This window comes from Carlito syrichta, unplaced genomic scaffold, assembly GCF_000164805.1.
Source record: "Carlito syrichta isolate Samal-C Ts95f unplaced genomic scaffold, Tarsius_syrichta-2.0.1 Scaffold87125, whole genome shotgun sequence".
Lineage (NCBI taxonomy): Eukaryota > Metazoa > Chordata > Mammalia > Primates > Tarsiidae > Carlito > Carlito syrichta.
Genome location: NW_007031221.1, coordinates 175,331 through 188,558, shown reverse-complemented (window position 1 = coordinate 188,558; position 13,228 = coordinate 175,331). Strand labels below are relative to the sequence as shown.

The 13,228-nt window shown below is 49.6% G+C and overlaps 2 protein-coding genes across 3 annotated transcripts in view; one reads left to right on the top strand and one right to left on the bottom strand.

Annotated features, from left to right (window-relative positions):
- The window catches only part of GNAZ (G protein subunit alpha z), a 31,918-nt gene extending 29,332 nt beyond the window's left edge, over positions 1 to 2,586 (top strand). For both annotated transcript variants that reach the window (XM_008057510.1, XM_021712045.1), the window contains one exon: positions 694 to 2,586. In XM_008057510.1, coding sequence (XP_008055701.1) covers positions 694 to 1,038 — 345 coding nt within the window. In that variant the 3' untranslated portion in view covers positions 1,039 to 2,586. The remainder of the gene's footprint in view (positions 1 to 693) is intronic.
- RSPH14 (radial spoke head 14 homolog) overlaps positions 1 to 13,228 on the bottom strand; it is a 79,785-nt gene that overhangs the window by 64,465 nt on the left and 2,092 nt on the right. Inside the window, exon 3 of the mRNA XM_008057519.2 lies at positions 10,733 to 10,851. Within this exon, the coding sequence (XP_008055710.1) occupies positions 10,733 to 10,851 (119 nt within the window). The remainder of the gene's footprint in view (positions 1 to 10,732; positions 10,852 to 13,228) is intronic.

Here is a 13,228-nt window from a genome sequence, read left to right as displayed (position 1 = left end):
TCCTCTGCATGTACCAAGCACCTGCTCTGTCTCAGCCACCGGGCGGTGGAGGTAGGATCCTGCCTTGGCAAACAGACAGAGCCAGATGCCCCATAGCAATTCGTGGGACTCGCCCAGCTGGGAGGGTGGGGAGGAGCCTGGCCCTGGCCTAGCATTTCCTTCCCTGATCTGATGAACCAAAGGGTGCAGCTACAGAAGTGAAGACTACCAGGCTACCCCCTCACAGACTCTGGCTGAGGACTGATGGTTCCACATAGCAGGATCACAGTTTTCTAGGACTAGGCCAAAACCCAGATAGGGCAGAAGACTGCCCACACTTATATTAAGGGAGCTGTGATCTGATAGCTCATATGGAAATATGGGCCTTTGATTGCAGGTGTGGGGCAGGCTGGGGATGGATGTTGGGAAGGTCATGGGGTCCTCAGGGGAAGGCAGAGGAGGCTGCACTTGGCAGAGCTGGTGCCCAGAGGAGGGACCCAAAAACACAGGAGAGCCTTTTCCAAACATGTGCCAGCTATTCCTGTGGGTGGTGGGTGGAAACATTTGGCCTGGTAGGGGAAGGCCTCCTCGATAAATGTCCTAGGGCCATCCTTGGGCTAGACACATAGGCAAGAGGCTTCCTCCAGCAGGGCTGCGGGTCTGGGGTCTGTCTACTGCGTGCCTGATTAACGCCAGCACTTTCCTTCCTCCCAGAGTCGGATGGCAGAGAGCCTGCGCCTTTTTGACTCCATCTGCAACAACAACTGGTTCATCAACACTTCGCTCATCCTCTTCCTGAACAAGAAGGACCTGCTGGCAGAGAAGATCCGGCGCATCCCGCTCACCGTCTGCTTCCCTGAATACAAGGGCCAGAACACATATGAGGAGGCTGCCGTCTACATCCAGCGGCAGTTTGAGGACCTGAACCGCAACAAGGAGACCAAGGAGATCTACTCCCACTTCACCTGTGCCACCGACACTAGTAACATCCAGTTTGTCTTTGATGCGGTAACAGATGTCATCATTCAGAACAATCTCAAGTACATCGGCCTTTGCTGAGGAGTCAGGCCCCGGCTCACTTGCCTGTGGTGAAACCTACAGGGCATCATGCCCCACACGTGCTAGAGAGGCCCAACCCGGGCGGCCAGAAAACAGGGGGCCTAAAGAATGTCCCCTGCCCCTTGGCCTCCACCTCCTTGGCCCCACGTTTCCACAAGCATAAATATATATGGATAGATTGCTAGGTAGACACACACACACACACGCACACACATGTACATGTCTGAAGATGGCAAAGTCCTCCAAAGCGTCAAGGTCTCATGAAGTCTTGTGAGGCTGTCAGGTCACTACAAGCCCATTCTGCCCCTTCACTTTGCCTTCCTGAGTTGGCCCCACTCCACTTGGGGTTTGCGTTGGCCTGCTGGGGAGAGGCGGCAGGGCTGGGACCGGACTGGACCAGCTGTGCTCCCTGTCACCTAGAAGAGGGGCAGCTCACTAGGGACCTGCTGACTGGGAGGGCCAGTGTGAGGTTTGCGCACCTTCCCTGCTGGCCTGCACACACTGCTCTGCACCACGTTCATTTGGACCCGGGACCTTAGGAGCCAGGTGACAGCACTAACCAGACCTCCAGCCACTCACAGCTCTTTTTAAACAGCTTCTAAATATGCAGCAAAAACCAACACAATAAAATGAGTGGCACGATTTATTTTAAACTAGGCCAGCTGGGATACCAGTTTTTCTTCTACTAGTCTGATGTTTTATAAATCAAAACCTGGTATTTCCTTCTCTGACATCCTTTTTTTGGCCAGGTTTCGTGGTGTTTCGCAGAAAAACAAAAATACAGAAAATTTCAAATGCAGTTGAGTATTCTTTTTTAAATGCAGATTTTCAAAACATATTTTTTTTCAGGTGGTCTTTTTTGTGTCTGGCTTGCTGAGTGTAAAAGTTGTTATCTAGAAGATTCTGTCCCTCTGCTCCAAAGAAATTCTGGGGTGAGTGGCAGTCCTGTGCCAGCCTCGCGGGACACATGTTGTACATAAGCCTCTGCAGTGTCCTCTTGTTATTGGTGCGGTTTTCTGCTTTGTTTTTATTTAAGAAAATAAACGTGATGTATTTAAAGAAGGTTCTTCACCTAGGAGCAAATGAACAATAGCTAAAATGTCTTGGTATTTAAAGAGTAAATTATTTGTGGCTTTACCGAGTGAAGGAAGGGAAGTGAGAGATGGTGCCCTGGTCCCCCACCCCCCTCCCATGCCTGAGATGGGCTGGGAGCGGCTCAGACTCCTGTGAAGGCACAGCTGGTGTGGCCTGAGGGAGGCCTTGCTGGGACCATTTGGGCCTTCCTGCCCCAGGGCCCATGGCACCCCTGTGAAGGACCTCTGAGAGCCACGTGTAAATAGGAACCCTGCAGCGAAGAAGGGAGCCGCCACCAGAGCCCTTGCCAAGTCTCCTCTCTTACCCTTTGTTCTGTGCCCGTGTGTCCAAAGTCAGTATGCAGGATCACAGCCAGCGACTTTAAGAGATGTACAGAGGGCAAGAGAGGAGCTGGTGATCATATGGAAGTCAAAGATTGTCTACTTTAAGAAAATAAAATACCCTGAATGGAGACCAGCCTTGTCCCCGTGTGCTATGTGCATGGCTGACGTGTGGCTGGACTCAGTAACATCTGGAGGGCAGACAGGGATGTCTTCCACGCTGAGGTTCCTTTTTCTACCCTCTACCCCTGTACCTCCATACAATAAGGTAAAATAATTTTGCAATGAACATCAAGAATAAACAACCTCAAGAGCGAAAAGAAACTGCAGAAGAGCGGAGACCTGCCAGGACTGTGTGGCCGAGGGGTAAAGGTCTAGGGATGATGATGGTTCCTGCCCCTCTTACGGCTCCAAGTCCCTAGCCAGCACTGGCCAAGGCTGTTCTGTCCCCTGGACCCCTCACACCTATGGTCACACCTTTGTCAGGGTCAGGATCATCCCAGAGGACGGAAGAGATTCCCCCAAGAGCCTAGAGAGTGCCTGTGTCCCCAGTAGTATAGGACAGACCCTGTGGAGTGCTGGTCGGGGAGAAGGGGTCCCCAAGTACACACTGCTTGCTGGCTGAATGGAGTGGTTAGAGGCATCTGGACGTAGTGGCAAAGTGCTGATCAGAAGTCAAGGAAGTGTGTTCACCGAGTGCCTGCCACAAGCTACACACCCAACCAGGCTTCTTACAGAATTATCATGTGTGATACTCTCCGACTCAGCGGTTGCCAGTGGTGCCTGTTTTACAGATGATGGAAGGTGCCCAAGGTCAGGGAGCCATCGAACCAGGATGTACTGATCCAAGGAACTGTCCTATGCCCCTGGAAGATCAGAGGCGGGCCCAGTGCCTTCCGGCCTGGTCCTTGCTGGCTCTGCTGCTGGGTGGCTCTGCCCTTGGATGGGGCAGAAGCCCACAGGGAGCACCTTGCAGCCTCCTCAAAGCAGTACCCCAAGCACAGCCTGAGTGGGGGGCAGCAGACACGCATGCACACAAACACATGCACACACACACAGATACACACACACACACACACACACACACACACACACACACACATATGGCCTGGGCTCCCTCACCACCCATTCCCACTCCTGAGCCCACGCAGGGATTCCCTTCACACCTTCCCACGTCACCAAACAGCAAGAACCCAAAGGGGCTTTTGTTTCAGAAGAAATAATGTGTGACTTAAAATCATTGAGACTTATTTTGTGCTTTTAATGCCAACTGTGAAAAGAGCAGTCATTTCACCATGAGCATCTTTAACCTAAAAATACCCAGCTAAAGGGAAAAACAGATTCTGCCTCCCTTCCTGATATGTGCAAGGATCAGAAAAGGCCCTCCCTGGAAGGTGCTTCCTCTGGTTCCCAGAGCCCAGTCAGGAGTCTCCACAGTTCATCTGTGTGGGTCCTTCCTCCCCTAGCCTGCCGTGTTCTCCTTCTTGCTCCCACTGATCCCTTTGCCTGATGTACCCTTCCCCACCTCACAGCTCAAAGCTGCCTGGGTGTCTCATCGGAACCCCCCTCTTTCCCCACACTTTACCTGCTAGCATACTACAGGGTACAGTAGGAAGGGTGTTGGCAATCTCCACTGAGCAGCTAAGGGCCAGGCACCTTGACCCACCTTCTTCCTCCAAGTGCCTGTTGGAGGAGGCACATGCTGAGCTGCGATGGTCCAGAAGAGATGGGGGTTAGAGGAGACAGTGAGTGCAGGACTCCCAGAGAGAGCCAGTGGGAGGAGAGAAGGCCTGAGTTGGCAGCAGGGTGACCGAAGGGTAAGAGCTGGGGACAGCGGACTGATTGCCTCTGTAGGTAACTAACTTCAGCCTGGTCCCATGCAGCCCCAGCCTCCTCGCAGCTCCTCCTGGGGTACTGCCATTCTCCTTTGTAGTCATGTGGTCACCCAGGTGGTACAGTGGGGCAGTGACAGTGGCCACCATAATTCAGCTCCTTTCAGTGGCTGCCTACTGGGAACCACACTCCTGGGAAGTCAAGATAATGGATTCTGTTCTACAGGAGAGGAAGCAGAGAACCTGAGAGAGGATGACATCCCAACATCACATGACAGGTGGTGACAAGTGCCCCAACCTGAGGGGCTTTGCTTTATCTGTCAACACTGCCTAGAACCCCACAGCAGACATACCAGGCCCTGGCACCCTCCTTCCAATGCTGCCATCCAGGGCAAACAGGCAGGGGGTATGGGTCCAGCTGGCTTGGGGAACAGTGCCAGGAAGGGCTGCACTGTACCACAAGGATGAGGGCCACAGAGAGGCTGACCACAGCCTGGGGTCTCACCTCACTGAAGACGCCCCTGACAAGTGCTCCCAGTGTTGAGGCAGGGCCTAAGCCAGATGCCAACTGGCTCAGCCCAGCACATGCCCCCAGAAAGACGTGACAGACCCCTTTGGTAATTTTATTTGTAATGGGCTATCCCAAACTGCTTGGGAATATTATGAAGACCTTGTAGGGAAGGCTGTGAAAGGCTGCCTGCCCAGACAGCCCAAGGATAGCTGCTGAGAAAGACAAGGAAAGGCTACCTCCTGCCGGAGGGGAGGTGGATGGGAGCAAAGAGGAGAGGGGGTATCCAGGAGGCACAGCAGGCTGGGAACTGAGTAAGCAGAGTATCCCCATTGGCAGGCATCATTTCTGCTAAGTCCAGGGAGAAGGTACAACTGCCCACCAAAGACTGTCAGGCAGAGGATGTGCCTGGAGCCCTGGTGCACCCCACCCTTACAGGTGAAAAAGGAAAGGCCCTGCCCCTCTGAGGCAGCCCCCTTCCCCGCCCCGCCCAGTGATGTCAGGGCTAGAAGGAGCAGGGACCTGCTCTGGACCACCTCAAAGGCAGTTGGGTGTCTGTCTGCCTAGGACTGAGGCAGTGTACTGCTCACTGCAGGGGGAAAGCACCCACTTTGCCTCTCCAGAAGCCCCCTGCCTAGGGATCAGATGAGATCAGGCATGTTCAGGATGGTATGTCACAGATCCCCCCCCCAGATGTCTTTCTGGCCCAGATACTCTGACTCCAGGGATGTCCCCGTATCTCAAAGAGACTAAAACCAAAACTGTGTCCAGAATTCTCTCCCTCTGCAACACCCTGAGCTTCCAGCCCAGCCCTGCTCCTCTCCAAAGCCAATAATCCAATTTCCACAAGCAGAGCCTGCATGCACACTGCTGTCTCCCTCCCCTTCCCTGGCTGCTTCTCTCCTCTGGATGGGCAGGGATGCCCACCTCAACCCCAGGCTACACACGTTCCAGGGTCAGAGTCAGAGCAGGTCCCATTATACAGCTGCTAAAGACTCAGAGCCTGGCACAAGGGAGGGGGCAGGGACAGGGCCAGGTCAGACTCACAGTGTGCCCGGTCAGGGCCCACGGGGCTGGTAGCAGGACACTTCCAGGGGACCCTAGGGCTGTTCAGCTGTACCCTCCAAATCTGGTTAGATTTTGTTCAATCCTCAATTTCAGCCTCTCTCCCTCAGAACATATGGCCACAAAATGAGACCTGTTTTCCATGGGGTTAGAGAGGTGGGGAGCAGAAGGGGCCCCTGTGTGGTCTTTCAGGGCCCGGTTGACAGGGAGCCTAGGCTGGCAGCCTCTGTGTGGCCTCTGCATCTACAATCCTGGTTTCTCCTCTCCTAACATGTCATCACCACAGGGTATGAGAAGCCAGCCCAGAAGGAATGGACAGGAATGCAGAGCCACAGGCCCACTACATACAGCCAAGCAGGGTAGCTCCCACTTCCCCACCAGGCCACAGCCCTCCCAGGACGAGCATTAGTCCTGGAGTGCCCCCTGCTGGTTACTCTGGGGACTCATGCAGCAAGTCAGACCTGGCCAGGAGCAAGGACTTAGAGGAAAGACTTTCCACTCTTCCCAGACACTCCATGTTACAGGTGAAGAAACTGAGGAACAGGGACTGGAACAGAGCAAGGACCCAATACATATTTTTTGAATGAATGAGCAGATGAGTGAATTATAGTAAGAAAACAACTAAAAAATGATTCTCTAAAATATGACATAAAACATGCTAAGTGACCAGTATTTGTTGAGTGACAGCCCCATGCCAGGAGATTTCCTAGGTGCATAGCCAGGTACCATGGTGAAGAAGGCCTTCTGTGAGGCTGTGGATAGAAAACCCTGTCAAGGCCGGGCTCGATGGCTCAGCCTGTAATCCCAGCTTTTTGGGAGGCCGAGGCGAGTGGACTGCCTGAACCTGCAAGTTTGAGACCAGCCCGGGCAGCTTGGCGAGACCTTGTCTCTACAATAAATCAAAAAAATTAGCCGGGCATGGTAGTGCACAACTGCTTGGAAGGCTGAGGTGGAAGGATCACCTGAGCCCAGCAGGTCAACACTGGGGTGGCTGTGAGCGTGCATGCGTGCCACTGCACTCTAGCCTGGGCAACAGAGTGAGACTTCAACTCTAAAAAAAAAAAAGAAAGAAAAGAAAAGAAAACCCTATCAAAGCCACTAGCATGTGCTGACAGCTAGCTGAGCCCTGCACACAGATTGTCCCAGCTAAGACACACAGGCGATGATACCCACGGCTCCCATGGGTGATGCTGAGAAGCACCATTGAAATAGATGCCTCGCCCCTCCCAGACCTCCACAGAGAGGTTCAGCAAGGACACTGCCTGGGACATAGCTAATCCAGAAGCCACAGTGCTCAGAGACCCCCAGGAGGCACCTCCTGGAGCACCCACTACATTGCCTCCCTCCATCCATCTGTTCATCTAGCCATCTTTGCATTTCCCTTACTCCCCAACAGGGTGTCCAGATCTCCCTTCCAGACACTTCATAGAAGATGAGAAGCACCCAGTCAACACTGCAATAAGGGGTAGAGGCTTACCACCAGGACCCCCGTGAGGCTTTTGCTCACACACCAGCCCTTCACACCTCGTGGTGCACCCAGTGTTTGTGGATTACAGAAAAACCCACAGGGAGGACCCAGATGACCACACAGCTTTCAAAACTGAGGCAGTGTTAGATAAGCAAACAAATATCCCTTCCAGGTACCTTAATGAGCTAAATGTGAAAAGCAAAACTCTTACATTTTAGAAGAAAACATGGCAGAATATCCCCATGAGCCAGAGTAAAGAAGGATTCTCTTACATGGAATTTCAAAAAAGCACAGAGAAAAAGACTGATAAAACTGACTACATTATTCAAATGAAAAACTGCTGGACCAATGAATTCACAAATACACAGTGGAAAGCCAGGCAAACAGCCTGGGAAATGACATTTGCAATGTAGGTAACCAACAAAGGGTTAGAATCCAGGATAAATGGCACACGCCCTCAAATCAGTTAGAAATAGAAAAACAACTCCAACAGAATGAGTCCAGACTCCCTGGAGGCACTGGGCAGAAGAGGAGTCCAAGAAGACACCAGGCAGAGGGGAGAGGCTCCCTCTCACCAGTTACAGGGGACAGCAAAGTCACACAACAGTGAAAACTACAGCACAACAGGCAGCTGGCAAGGATGGGCCCCAGGTTCTCTTGAGGCCAGAAGAGGGAGGCTGGGCTGGGAAGAAATTGCAGTATCCAACGAGGCTGAAGGCGAGCGTGCATCCTCCATGCCCAGCAATGCCACCCTGGCAGAGGCCAGGAAGACTCCCTTTGTAGTACCAGGAAACCCTGAAAAGGAATGCTCACCCTGCAGTCCTGCGCACAAGAGTGGAAATGACCCACTCTCCTACCAGCCGGGGATAGGAAATGAGTTGTGACATTCACATGCCAGAGCAGTGTGCAGCAGTGGAAACAAATGAAATTTAAGCCATGACACAACATGGATTAATCTCAAAATTATAACATTACTTTTTCAAAGATTTTTTAAAGTAGCAGAGGGATACATATAGCAAGATCCATTTACATAGTTTTAAAACATACAAAGCAAGATTTTATATACATATATAGTTTATATGTAATTGTATCTGTGGTAAAATATAGAGACATGGATTTAGGAGATATAGTCACCAAATTATTGATGGCTCAAGGAAGGGCAGGAGGAAGGGTGCTTGGTGGAGGGAGGTTCACAGGATATATGGACTGTATAATTATATCAAACAAAAATCTGAAGCAAATATGAAATATGGATGTAGAATGTTAAGATTTGGCAAAGCTGAGTGATGGCACCCAATGCTCTACCTGAGTAAAAGCAGCAAGTCCCCTCTCTCCACACCCTAAGAATGAAGGGAGAGACCCTCACTCACTCACTCCTCAGGTTCCTGCCCATGGTGAACACAGGGATTCATTTAGCTCAGCCCAGCACCAGTCTCCCATGGGTCACCCCAGTACCCTAGGGGCTCTCAACTCCAGGTACATGTGAGAAGCATTCAAGGTGAGTTTCAGAAATATATGCGCTGCACCATCCCTGAAGACTGATCCAGTAGCCTGGGAGAGGACCAGGGACATGGTAGTCTTTTTAAAAGACCCCAGACCTAGATTCTCCCCAACACCCAGCCAGAGGAAGATATGCCTCAGAAGCCCAGCAGCAATCCTCAGCCCTCACGGGCTCTGCTCAATTGACCCTGCCTCTCTGCACCTGATCCTGCAGTCATTTCTGAGTCTTAATCCGGAGAGTGCCCACACCTGACCTTGAAAGTCTGCACTACGTCTGTTGTGCTAGGTGCTATGCTATACACTTGGCAAGGTTCTCAATTTGTCCTCACTTCAGGACTCTGAGACAGAGGCCATCAGCCTTACTTTAGACATGAGGAAACAGCCTGTCCAGGGACACACTGGGAGCAATGGGAAGGGCAGAGGGGAACCCAGGCTTATCTGACTCCTGGGCTACAACATCTGTTTGTCCATCTTGAACTAAGGTATCCTATCATGCCTCTTGGAATGAGCCCCTTGTTTAAAACTGCTCATTGCATCATGCAATCTGGCAGATGTCAATCTGAAACAAATCTCAACCTGCTAGCTACAGCTGGCAGGTGGCTGTCACCCTGGACTCCCTGTCTAATTAGCTAGTGGGAGTGGTCAGCTGAGAGGGACCACCAGCCAGGGACTAAGAGGCCCTTAGGAACTATATGCAACATTGTCTTCAGGGTGGGCCTTCTTTATTCCTTAAAAATGTGCTATGACATTTCACAAGAGAGGATATTTAAAGAGACTCCTCTTTTAATCACCAGGAAAATACAAATTAAAATGAAAATAAGATACTGTACTACTACACACCCACCAAAATAGCTAAAATAAAAAGTAAAGATAAACAGTTGGTGAGGATATAAAGTACCTAGAACTCTCATATATTGCTAGTGGGAGGATAAATTGGTACAACTACTTTACAAAACCATTTGGTAATATCTTCTAAAGGCTGAACATGAACTTACCCTATGGCAGCCATTCTATCCCTAGGTATATCTCAAAATAAATGCATATATATGTCCAGCAAAAGACATTTATAAGAGTGTTTATAGCCACTCTATTATTGGTAGCCATAGCTAGAAATAATTCAAATTTCCATCAGCAACAGAATGAATAAATAACTGTAGCATGTCATACAATGTGAATATCATACTCCAGTATAAACTAGCAAAAATCAGTAATACATAATACACATAAATCTCAGACACATAAAATTAATCAAAAGTAGCTAGAGACAAAATATTACAGGTTGTACACTTCTATTTGTGTAAATATTTTTTAAAGGCATAATCTATGACCTTAAAAATTAAAGACACTGTTTACCACTGTGTGAGGGGTAGTACCTGGTATAGGGCATGGGAAGTTCCTGGAGAGCAGGTAATACTTTACATTTCGATCTAGGCAGTGTTCACACAGCATGTTCACTTGGTACCTTTTTTTTTTTTAAGAAACAGAGTTGCCCAGGTTGGAGTGTACTATAGCAATCACAACTCACTGCAGCCTCAAACTGCTGGGCACAAGGGATCCTCCCACCTCAGCCTCACGAGTAGCTGAGATTACAGACACACTCCACCACACCCAGCTAATTTTTAATTCTTTTGTAGAAACGAGGTCTCACTGTGTTGCCCAGGCTCATCTTGAACTCCTGACTTCAAGCGATCCTCCCAAAATGCTGGGTTTACAGGTGCAGCCACTGTACCTGGTACACTTAGTATAATTCAATCAAATGTTCACTTATGACATGTGCTTTTTAAATATGTATGTTGTACTTAGACAAAAAGTTAACTTGATCTACAGCTAGCACATATGTGACCTAGAGAAGAGACTGACCGGCAACCGAGTATCCAGCAGATTCGTGTGCAGAACGCAAGCGTACCTGAAGGCAACTGGGCCAGGTGCTTATATGCCTTGTGCAGGTTCTTCCGGCAAAGTGGGTGGGGATCATTCAGCAGGAAGGACAGGGCAAGGATGACATCATGCTCTAGAAAGCCATCTCTAGGGAAGAAAGGCAGGTGGATACATAACTGAGATCATGCCTGGGGAGAACCAAATGAGATCAGTGCTCCTGCTATAGTCTGATCTATGCAACCTGGGACGGACCACATTCCTCTGGCTTTGTGGGAACAGACAAAGGCCAGAGGTAGACAATACATTATGGATCCTGAGAGTCTAGAGACCAGAACAATGTGGCTTGTGTCATGGCAAGAATCACACAGCTCTGCCACTTTCTAGCCAGGACTCAGACTCCAGCCCTTTGTGCCCCCAGCTCCTGATTTTCACTCTTCTGAGCCTCATTCCTGTTGTCTGTGAAATGAGCATAATTAGGCCCCAGAGGCTCAGGACCCCTCACCTGAAGCTACAGGGCATGAGCTCAGCAGGTCCGGCCCCCCTGGCCTTCACTGGTCTCCCTCCCCTCCACAGCTACGTTTGCCTGTTATACTTGTTATCATTATGTAAGCTAATTAAATATTAGCTAAGCCAATTAGATGAGAGGAGATTTTTAAAATTTTTTCTTACTAGAAAAAATTGAATGCTTTCGAAAGATTCAAAATGGAGTCTCTTTAAAATAGTGAGATGATTGTAAAAGATTCTAGAAGGTTTTTGCATACAGATTATTTCATTAATATCTTTGAGTTCTTACACTACTTTAAAGAAACCAAAGCTGCAAATCAGATGAAGTTACAAGTGTGGCTTAAACAAAAAAGATGACTAGAGGGAAATGTCAACCAGTGTCCATGGATCCCACACAGAGATTGGCAAATGCCTTATCATTTATGTTTTGGGTCAAAATGAGCTGTCTAAAGGAAATATACCATTTCTTCAATTGCTTTGCAACCATTTCTTTTGATTAACCAAAAAACAGCTGGGCCCAGCTGCATCTGGAAAGAGAGCTTCTGGGATCATACCTCTTGTGACTTGGTTCAGGAATAAAGAAGTCATGTGTGAAGCCCTTAGCCAAATGCCCAGCACACAGGAAGTGCCCAAGCAATTGTGCTACTGTAGCATAGGTCACGACTTAACCTTACAGTGTGTTCTGTATAATTCTAGAAGAAGAAAATCACAGTGGGACACAAAAGTTGCAGGGGCCTTCCCTGACTACAAGGTCCTCAGTCAGTACCTGAATATGTACTCCATGATGCTCATGGTTTAAAAGTTGGTTGTGTTTGCTCGTAGAGCATGTGCCCCCTCACCAGAGGCGAGCAAGAGGGCAGAGGTCAGGCTACCCAAGAAGTTCTCCTGTTTGTGGGATGTCATGCAAATTAAGCCCTCAAGGTGACAAGATGCCAAACCAGGGGCTGCCATGCTCATTACCCCTCCATGTCACTACTTGTATGGGTAAAAGAGAGTAGAAGGGTTTCAACCTGGAAATCAGGGCAGTTACTTAGCACGTACCCTCATCAGAGCTCTACAAGCTGTTGGCGTCAGTTATAAGATCACCACTGAACTCAGGGAAAATTTAGAAGTTGGCTACATTTCTAGAACACTGAAGTAGTGTGCAGGCCAGGCTGTATCAGCTCCTTGGTCAGGAAGGGTCTCTTCAACACATCCTCCAGCCTCGATAACGTGGGACAGCCAGGACCCCAGCTCAGGCTCTCTGGGGCTGCTAAACAAAGCTGATTCCCTCCTCCCCAGGCATTTTACTTCATTATAACTGCCCAGGTTTCAAGGACCTCCTCTCAGCATCTGTGCCCCCTCAGTGAGGGTTACCACCTAATGTCCATATCCAGTCCAGAAGAGAGGAGAAAAAAACAATAAAAGGATGAGAAATACTTGACCCCTGTGTGCCTGTAAGGTTTTAAAGCATCTTCCCTGCATCATCTCAGATAAACCAAATGAGGCTAGGATCAGAACTCTTGCCCAGTTCACAGACCAGGAAAGAGTGCCCCCACTCTACTGATCTGTCCACAACTCTGACCTGCCCTTCTTGGTGCAGAGTGTGTGAATTAGGGCACTCAACCACGACATTACCTCCCCACACACACACACCCCATTCATGGCACCCTAATGGGTCAGGGCTACCACAGGATCAGGCATCAAGGTGGCAAGAGCTTGGGGACCAACAGGGCTAAGCAACTTTGGCTTTCATGAGATGCCCAGAATTCTTGCCACAATTAGAAGCCTCTCTGAATGGGTGTTTACACCAAATAAGCCCAAAAGCAGTCATCACCTTGCCTTTCCTTCTTTCTGGGTCTGTGCACACTTGGAAGTGCTCCCCTTTCTACAAGAGACCTGGGGCAACTTGGGGGTGTTTGTGATGTGGGGTTCTATTTTTTTTTTTGAGTTGGAGTCTCACTCTGTCGCCCAGGCTGGAGTGCAACGCCACACTCACGGCCACCTCAGCGTCGACCTGCTGGGTTCCGGCGATCCTTCC